A 10,456-nucleotide genomic window follows, 5' to 3' on the forward strand; every position below is an offset into this window, starting at 1 on the left:
TCGCGTGTCATTTGATCCTGTTACAAATCCAGTTTTACGGGAAAAATTTTCGCGCTCCAAGTAATTTTGATTTTTGAACAGGAGAATATGACTTACCAGGAGATGGCACGTTCTCGCGTGCCACCTCTTCGCGTGTCATTTGATCCTGTTACAAATCCAGTTTTACGGGAAAAAATTTTGCAGTCCCAGTAATTCGGATTTTTGAACAGGAGAATATAACTTACTAGGAGGTTGCGCGCGAGAACGTGCCACCTCCTCGCAAGACATATGATCCTGTTACAAATCCAGTTTTACGGGAAAAATTTTCGCGCTCCAAGTAATTTGGATTTTTTAACAGGAGAATATGACTTACCAGGAGATGGCACGTTCTCGCGTGCCACCTCTTCGCGTGTCATTTGATCCTGTTACAAATCCAGTTTTACGGGAAAAAATTTTGCAGTCCCAGTAATTTGGATTTTTGAATAGGAGAATATGACTTACCAGGAGGTTGCGCGCGAGAACGTGCCACCTCCTCGCAAGACATATAATCCTGTTACAAATCCAGTTTTACGGGAAAAATTTTCGCGCTCCAAGTAATTTGGATTTTTGAACAGGAGAATATGACTTACCAGGAGATGGCACGTTCTCGCGTGCCACCTCTTCGCGTGTCATTTGATCCTGTTACAAATCCAGTTTTACGGGAAAAAATTTTGCAGTCCCAGTAATTTGGATTTTTGAATAGGAGAATATGACTTACCAGGAGGTTGCGCGCGAGAACGTGCCACCTCCTTGCAAGACATATGATCCTGTTACAAATCCAGTTTTACGGGAAAAATTTCCGCGCTCCAAGTAATTTTGATTTTTGAACAGGAGAATATGACTTACCAGGAGGAGGCACGTTCTCGCGTGCCACCTCTTCGCGTGTCATTTGATCCTGTTACAAATCCAGTTTTACGGGAAAAAATTTTGCAGTCCCAGTAATTTGGATTTTTGAATAGGAGAATATGACTTACCAGGAGGAGGCACGTTCTCGCGTGCCACCTCTTCGCGTGTCATTTGATCCTGTTACAAATCCAGTTTTACGGGAAAAAATTTTGCAGTCCCAGTAATTTGGATTTTTGAATAGGAGAATATAACTTACTAGGAGGTTGCGCGCGAGAACGTGCCACCTCCTCGCAAGACATATGATCCTGTTACAAATCCAGTTTTACGGGAAAAATTTTCGCGCTCCAAGTAATTTGGATTTTTGAACAGGAGAATATGACTTACCAGGAGATGGCACGTTCTCGCGTGCCACCTCTTCGCGTGTCATTTGATCCTGTTACAAATCCAGTTTTACGGGAAAAAATTTTGCAGTCCCAGTAATTCGGATTTTTGAACAGGAGAATATAACTTACTAGGAGGTTGCGCGCGAGAACGTGCCACCTCCTCGCAAGACATATGATCCTGTTACAAATCCAGTTTTACGGGAAAAATTTTCGCGCTCCAAGTAATTTGGATTTTTGAACAGGAGAATATGACTTACCAGGAGGGGGCACGTTCTCGCGTGCCACCTCTTCGCGTGTCATTTGATCCTGTTACAAATCCAGTTTTACGGGAAAAATTTCCGCGCTCCCTGTAAAAAGGATTTTTGAACAGGAGAATATAACTTACTAGGAGGTTGCGCGCGAGAACGTGCCACCTCCTCGCAAGACATATGATCCTGTTACAAATCCAGTTTTACGGGAAAAATTTTCGCGCTCCAAGTAATTTTGATTTTTGAACAGGAGAATATGACTTACCAGGAGGAGGCACGTTCTCGCGTGCCACCTCTTCGCGTGTCATTTGATCCTGTTACAAATCCAGTTTTACGGGAAAAAATTTTGCAGTCCCAGTAATTTGGATTTTTGAACAGGAGAATATGACTTACCAGGAGGTTGCGCGCGAGAACGTGCCACCTCCTCGCAAGACATATGATCCTGTTACAAATCCAGTTTTACGGGAAAAATTTTCGCGCTCCAAGTAATTTTGATTTTTGAACAGGAGAATATGACTTACCAGGAGGAGGCACGTTCTCGCGTGCCACCTCTTCGCGTGTCATTTGATCCTGTTACAAATCCAGTTTTACGGGAAAAAATTTTGCAGTCCCAGTAATTTGGATTTTTGAATAGGAGAATATGACTTACCAGGAGGGGGCACGTTCTCGCGTGCCACCTCTTCGCGTGTCATTTGATCCTGTTACAAATCCAGTTTTACGGGAAAAAATTTTGCAGTCCCAGTAATTCGGATTTTTGAACAGGAGAATATAACTTACTAGGAGGTTGCGCGCGAGAACGTGCCACCTCCTTGCAAGACATATGATCCTGTTACAAATCCAGTTTTACGGGAAAAATTTCCGCGCTCCCTGTAAATAGGATTTTTGAACAGGAGAATATAACTTACTAGGAGGTTGCGCGCGAGAACGTGCCACCTCCTCGCAAGACATATGATCCTGTTACAAATCCAGTTTTACGGGAAAAATTTCCGCGCTCCCTGTAAATAGGATTTTTGAACAGGAGAATATAACTTACTAGGAGGTTGCGCGCGAGAACGTGCCACCTCCTCGCAAGACATATAATCCTGTTACAAATCCAGTTTTACGGGAAAAAATTTTGCAGTCCCAGTAATTCGGATTTTTGAACAGGAGAATATAACTTACTAGGAGGTTGCGCGCGAGAACGTGCCACCTCCTCGCAAGACATATGATCCTGTTACAAATCCAGTTTTACGGGAAAAATTTTCGCGCTCCAAGTAATTTGGATTTTTGAACAGGAGAATATGACTTACCAGGAGGAGGCACGTTCTCGCGTGCCACCTCTTCGCGTGTCATTTGATCCTGTTACAAATCCAGTTTTACGGGAAAAAATTTTGCAGTCCCAGTAATTCGGATTTTTGAACAGGAGAATATAACTTACTAGGAGGTTGCGCGCGAGAACGTGCCACCTCCTCGCAAGACATATGATCCTGTTACAAATCCAGTTTTACGGGAAAAATTTTCGCGCTCCAAGTAATTTGGATTTTTTAACAGGAGAATATGACTTACCAGGAGATGGCACGTTCTCGCGTGCCACCTCTTCGCGTGTCATTTGATCCTGTTACAATTCCAGTTTTACGGGAAAAAATTTTGCAGTCCCAGTAATTTGGATTTTTGAACAGGAGAATATGACTTACCAGGAGGAGGCACGTTCTCGCGTGCCACCTCTTCGCGTGTCATTTGATCCTGTTACAAATCCAGTTTTACGGGAAAAATTTCCGCGCTCCCTGTAAATAGGATTTTTGAACAAGAGAATATAACTTACTAGGAGGTGGCACGCGAGAACGTGCTACCTCCTCGCAAGACATATAATCCTGATACAAATCCAGTTTTTCGGGAAAAATTTTCGCAGTTTCTTTAACTTCAATTTTTGAACAGAAGAATATAACTTACCAGGAGGTGGCACGCGGAATTGTGCCACTTCTTCACACATCATGTCATCCTAATACAAATTCAGATTTGCTAGAAAATTTTTGTCTCTTCCATAATTTGAAGTTTCGAATCAGAGAACGTAGGATATTGGGAGGGGGTCGATATTGAAAGTATGATTGAAAGAAAGAAGTATACAGATTTGAATTGTAAAAACACAAATTTTTATTTTACTGATTTTTCGATTTGACACTAATATTACATTTTTACAGTCTTATTATTAATTTACAGATGTAGGTAAATGTAGAAACATTGTACATAGTTATAATTACAATTATTAATGTTGATATAATACATTTCTTAAGATGTTCCTATAGTGTTCTATCTTCCCCATAAAAAGTGCCAACTTTCGGATATTGAATAGTCGTAAGGTGGTGATATCTATAAAATAGAAATATTATTTGAATATTAATTTTTATATGTGTTCTTTTAAATGCGTTAGTCAAACACTAATGTAAATAAGAAATATTTTTTTGCAGAATGGAAAGAATGTGATTTTTTAAACCAATTATTGAACAAATGTTTCTTTGTCCTACATTGATCGAATTTGTCTAATTTTTCTTAGAAAATTATATAGAAAAAGTTATATACTAGCGAGTAAAAAACTAAAGGTGGCCTCTATTTTTTGTTGAAAAAATAGTATTTCTGCAATTTTTATTTTTTGAATTTGTTCACTATGAATCATTGATGATTTTTTATTTGAAGCATTTTTTTGTCGAACTATCGAAAGTGCTTGAAAAATCGTGGCAACCGTTACGCTGAATATCCAATGTATATACTGATGATTATATAATATTATATAACCTTTTTATAATAATTATCAGAAAATATTTGAGTTATTTCTAAATTTAAGGAATGGTAGAATAGTTATATGAGCAAAAGAAATACGTATATCCTATAAAGATTACGTTTAATAATAAAAATGAATCAACTTATTACATGGAGATTTGTTAATATATATATATATATATGTATATAATTATTCTTCATACAAATCTCACATAATATCTATTTATTATATATTACATTCTATTCGTTAATTAATGTTTTATTCAATTAATTTCAAATATCAATTGTTCCTCCAATCGAGACAAAGAAAAGAAAAATAGCAAAATAATAAATAGTTCGGTAGATCGATCGCCTTTGACCTTGCAATATACTTTCCAAGCTATTTTTATGTTTCTTTAACGATAGGCTGCTTCCTTCCTTCCTTCGTGTATCCGTCGCTCTATATTTCTTTTTGTTTTTTTTTTTTTTTCCTTTATTTTCTCTCTCACCAACGAACAGGAGGCACTTTGCCGAACTGATCGATAATATACATAATACACATATACGCGTATTGTATGTGTCTATATTAGATACAGCGTGTTCATTTGAAAACTTTCAATATAAATATGTATCGCGAAAACGATGCATTTTTGGGAAAAAATATTAAATAAAAAAAGTTTCTTCTTTTCTCCCCTTCGAAATAAAAATATGCGAAGAAATAAAGAACCATAAATTTTCATTCGAAATAAAAGAGTTGATCTATTAATAGTCTTAAAAAAATCTAAGTATTAACAAATAAATAGGATACTTGTATTGCCTCGTTGAAACCGTGAAACTTTTTTATTAAACATTATTCCCAAAGATACGCTGTTTCCGAGATATTTAGATTGGAAGTTTCCGAATGAACATGCTCAACATCGTTAACTCTCTTTAATCTACGTAAACGAATATATATGTACTCTTAAATATTTATATATATATATATATATATACACATATATATCTTTCATGCATAGAATTTATATATGAAATTCGGTCAGAATTCCTTTCAAAAATTTTTTATATAATTTTATCAACTATTTATCTTTTAACCTAAATTTACTTTAATATGATTTCTAAATATGAGATTTCAAAATAAATAATATTTTATAAATGAAGAAAACGTAATAATGATTTTATTAAAAAAACAATTTCTTTCATTTCTATGTGATAATAATAAAGTCATGGAGATTCCTATGTATTTTTAACTCGGAGTATATACATACATACACACATACATACACATACATACATACATACATACATACATACATATATACATAAATACTTGTATGGTTGAGACAGACTCACCATATATAAGCTGACCTTCCATCCCTTTTCTATCCCCGACCTACAAGGTCAAGATACGAGGGGTCTAAACTATAGCGGTAACATCTATGTAGAGAAAGAGAGAAGGAAGAAGAAACTAATTTATATATATATTTAGACTTAAATATATTATTTATTTCTAATAGCAATAATAATATATTACTATTATTAATTCATAAAAAATATATTTAAGTTCCAATAAAGCACGAAAGATCGAAAATCAAGGATGAAAAATATTTATCTTATCTACGAAGGGAAAAACTAATCGTGGTCTTTGTATTCGTTTATTTCGTAAAATAAAAAATAAAAAATAAAGAATAAAAAAGTAGAAAAAATATAATAATAATAATAATAATAATAATAATAATAATAATAATAATAAGAAGAAGAAGAAGAAGAAGAAGAAGAAGAAGAAGAAATAAATAAATAAAAGAAGAAGAAGAAGCAACTACAACAACTGCCATACATATACCAACTTCTCATCTAATCTTTTTCTCAGTCCACTTTTGCACGTTCCTCATTGGTCTCTTCAGAGACTTCGACGTGGAACGAACGAGTTCCAGGAAGGATTCTATGGCCCTTACCAATCGTTACAGGCGTGAAATCTGCTTTACGGCTTCTCTGCAATGACGATGACGAAGAAGAAAAAGAAGAATAAGAGGAAAAAGAAAAAAATTTACAAGAGAAATCGACCAACCCAACGCCTCCTTGTTGAACACTCCAAAAGGAGTGCCAAAGGATTGGATCTTGCCATACTTCTCTCTCTCTTTCTCTCTCGCATACACACATGTATAACTGCATCTCTCTCACATTTCTATATACACACATAAATATTGGCATCATTCTCTCTCTCTCTCTCTCTCTCTCTCTCTCTCTCTCTCTCTCTCTTTCTCTCTCTCTCATATACATATATACTCATATGAACGTTAATATCATTTCCTTTCTCTCTCCCTGACATGTTATACACTTATGAATGATAGTATCATTCTTTCCCTCTCTCTCTCTCTCTCTATCTTTCTCTTACACGTACACACATATGAATGTTAATATCATTTTTTCTCTTTCTAACATATTATACATATATCAATGTTAGAATGTCATTCTTTCTCTCTCTTAGATATCATATATATATATATATATATATATATATATATATATGTATGATTCATACACATACACACATACATACATACAGTCAGACAGACAGACAGAGAGACATGGAAACGTTGACATCATTCTTTCTTTTTCTTCCTCTTTCTTACCGTCTCTCTTTTTTTTTCTTTTCTTTTAAGTCTCATCATACATACGACGGGGTTTCTCACATACTACTTTACAAGAGAGAAGAGTCCAACCTTTCTCCTTTCCCTTCTTTTCTTCATCTCTTTCCGATCTTCCTCTTTGCCCTCTTAGTTCGAAGCTGAGGGAGTCTTGGGAGGCTGGAAGGGATTCCATTTTAGGCACTCCGGATCGATCTCCTTGTAGACGAGACCACGTCTCTTCACTCTCTCCTTATAGTCGTCTATCACATCCTGAAATTATTTTTTCACTATTTCTACCACATCTATCTGTCTGTCTGTCTGTCTTTCTTTTTCTCTCCTTACCCCTCCTTCAATTCCCCTTCCCTCCTTTAATTTATCTAATTAGGAACTTCAATTTGTTGTTTCAATTTGTTGCTTTCTTCGGTATAAGGAATTATTATTATTTATCAGTCGATTTCAATGACGAAATGTTATGATAAATCATTTCGAAAATTTTATCGACGATATCTCAGTTATTATTTTTTTGAATTTTTTATTTGAATTTTTTATCATGACCAGTTAAAGAATTTCAAAGGTACGATATGCCTAGTTATCATTTAAAAAAAATCTTCATTTTAATTTGTCAGTATGGTTAATTAGCAGTTTTCAAAGACTACATTATTATTGTTATTGTATAATCTTTTATTTTATATTTCTCATCGTAAATAATTAGTCATCAAATTTGCAGCCAATTATATTCTTGAGCGTATTTTTTCATGATTGAATATAAAGATGAAAAAAAAAAAAAAATAATAAAAAATTAAAAAAATTAATAAAATAAAATAAAATAGATAGAAAAATAAAAACTTACCTGTTTCTTCAATATAATATGCTTGCCCTTCCAATACTTCATCATTCCAAGAGCTTGCAAAGTACTGACGATATCATAAGAGTCAATCGCCATTTCTTTGCTAATGTCTGTTAAGTCAAAAAGATTACAATTGTTTCTACAATAATTTAAAATCCACAACATCGAGAAAAACAAAACGAATAATTAATCTCCCTACCTTTCACTGAAAGTTCCTTGCCACCAAAATTGCAAAGGTACTGTAACAAAACGTCCTTCCAATAACTTCGATAAGATATTAGACCCAAATCCGATAAAGGTTTCTCCGGTGAACCTATCTTCTTCTCAACCCTTGTTAATAGGTAACCTAATCGAAAAATTACATTTCATAAATTGTTTCTTTTTTCTTTTCTTTTTTATAACTTATTCTATGCTACCGTAATCCCTTTCTATTCAATTTACGATTTTTGTTGACATTTATTACCAAATAATATATCTCTTATTTTATTTTATATATAATTATAGTATATATATATATAAATCTCGTTTTATGTATGTCAATGTATATATAAATATAGAGTTATGTACGTCAATTAAAAATTATAGAATATGGCTACGATTTATTAAAAAAAAAAAAAAAAAAAAAAAAAAAAAGAAAAGAAAATAGACAAAAAAATGAAGAAAAAAAAAGTATAAATGAGGAAGTTAGCACGGTTGAACGTAGGCGCCTCGCCTAACACAAAACTTGTGCTCTTTCATTTTGAAGAACAGTGTTGTATATAGAAAAGGCTTGTCTCGAGCCAATGAAGCCAACAATAGAAGCCGTTCCGTAAAATCAGGATTCCATAGACACACGCACACAGTTATTCTGGTATAGTAAGTTCTCTGAATGGAAAAGCAAGCATCGCGTGGGATGCATCGCGAAAGAGGGATAATACACCTTCATAAATAATGCTTGACGATCACAGGAAATAGAAAGGCAGTTGAGTTCGTTTTCAACATTATAGGAGTGTCGACGAATACTGACTAGCTGACTCTGATGATATGACTGTTTCGCACATGACATTTTATAGAACCTCCCTATTGCACTTGACCATCATCCACGTCAAATAATTTTTGAAAATGAGAAAACATCAATCTTTTGAATGATTTCAAAAAGTTCAAGGATTTATTCTCTTATCTATGTTTTTTTTTTTTTTTTTTTTTTTTTACTTTTCTAAGAGATCCTTTTCCATACTAATTTTTATAATATTAAATTTATAATGTCAATTAATTATGTATATATAAATTAATGAATATAAACTTTGCAAATAAATTAATAAGAATTTAATATATAACGCTATACATTTATATACCTGATATATTTTTAATAATATAATGCATCATAATATTGAAATAAACGTGCAATCTGTTACAATGGAAATAAAAAATTGTTTAATTAATTAAACGTTATATTGACAACTTTGAAAAGGTCATATGGAAAAAAAAAAAAAAAAAAATAAGAGAGAAAAATTTGACCTATAAAAAAAATTCCAAGAGACTTCCCGATTGTGCATTTACACTATAGAAGTTAAGGGTTAAGTGCATCGATGCGAATACATATCTACGATACGTCTGCACTCGACTGCACTTTCCAACGAAATGCATTTCGACTCCTTCGTCTCTTCTTGCTTTTCTCTTCCGAATATTAAGATAATGTTATGTTACTATCGGTTAAATGCACCGAGCTAAATTCTATCTATCTATATATATATATATATGCATATGCATCATCTCATTTTCAAATTTTCCACTTTCACATATATATAATAATAATAATAATTAGTATTATTAAACAAACTGAAAGATAAATTAAAAAATCTATTAAATTAAAAAAAAAAAAAAAAAAAAAAAAAAGAGGAAAAACATGAAGAAGAAGAATCTATAATTAATCAATGATGTCGATGAAGAAGATCAGTCATATTTGGATTATTCCATATTGGAATTGGAAGTAGTCTTTGGATGCTTATATAGTGATCGGCACGCGTAGTGTCAGTGACCGGCGAAGGATGAAATAGCAGAGAGGCCTCAGGATTGCATCCGCATCCGTCCACATCCGTTCGTTGAGAGTCCGTTTTAGACTCTAGACGAGAAATACCAAGAATACCGGGTCGAGGCTTCGTCCAAGATGGCGACAACATTATCTTCGGAAAACTAACTATACTTTTCTCATTTTTCTTTGCTTTTTTTTCTTTCTTTCTCTTTCTTTTTTTCCTTTTTTTTTATTTTATTTTATTTTTTTTTTTTTTTTTTTAATTAATTTTTCATACCTCGTGCGATCAATAATTTCACCACGATCATAGATCGATGAGGTTTTAGAAGTATAATTTATTTCATAAAAATTATTATGAAGAAGAAAAAGAAGAGAAGAAAGATTCGTTTGCCAGCAACGTGGCTGCTGAAGCAAGAAAAGCATGATGAGGTATACTCTTTCTTCTTCGGTTGAACGTTCGTTCCGCATCGCTTGCTTCGAGTATCCGAGTAGATAGAAGAGGTGAAAGAGAAAGAGAGATATGTGGTTATGTTATCGAAATATGTTCATTAATTGTTTTAGTTTGTATTTCTAATGAAATCCTAATTTGATTAGAAATGTTTACTCTATTATTGACAAAATTTTGTTATCATTTTTATTTTGTTCATTACTAGAAATATATTATATTTTTATAATTTTGTTATTTTAATGCCTTTAATCATTTTATACGTTTCTTTTTTTTTTAATTAATCAATTATTGCAGA

At 33.4% G+C, this 10,456-nt stretch overlaps 1 protein-coding gene across 16 annotated transcripts in view; it reads right to left on the reverse strand.

The window, feature by feature from the left end:
• Positions 1 to 3,606: 3,606 nt before the first annotated feature.
• The window catches only part of LOC124955945 (histone acetyltransferase KAT7), a 27,786-nt gene continuing 20,936 nt past the window's right edge, over positions 3,607 to 10,456 (reverse strand). For 6 of the 16 annotated variants that reach the window (XM_047511132.1, XM_047511135.1, XM_047511136.1 and 3 more), the window contains exons 11-14: positions 7,902 to 8,048; positions 7,706 to 7,812; positions 6,949 to 7,125; positions 3,607 to 3,841 (exon numbers count right to left, since the gene is read on the reverse strand). In XM_047511132.1, the coding sequence (XP_047367088.1) occupies positions 7,003 to 7,125; positions 7,706 to 7,812; positions 7,902 to 8,048 (377 nt within the window). In that variant the 3' untranslated portion in view covers positions 3,607 to 3,841; positions 6,949 to 7,002. Of the gene's footprint in view, positions 3,842 to 6,072; positions 6,218 to 6,948; positions 7,594 to 7,705; positions 7,813 to 7,901; positions 8,049 to 9,016; positions 10,188 to 10,456 lie in introns of those variants that run through there. The other 10 variants (XM_047511134.1, XM_047511133.1, XM_047511146.1 and 7 more) reach the window with 10 other exon arrangements.

Source organism: Vespa velutina, chromosome 20 (genome assembly GCF_912470025.1).
Source record: "Vespa velutina chromosome 20, iVesVel2.1, whole genome shotgun sequence".
NCBI lineage: Eukaryota > Metazoa > Arthropoda > Insecta > Hymenoptera > Vespidae > Vespa > Vespa velutina.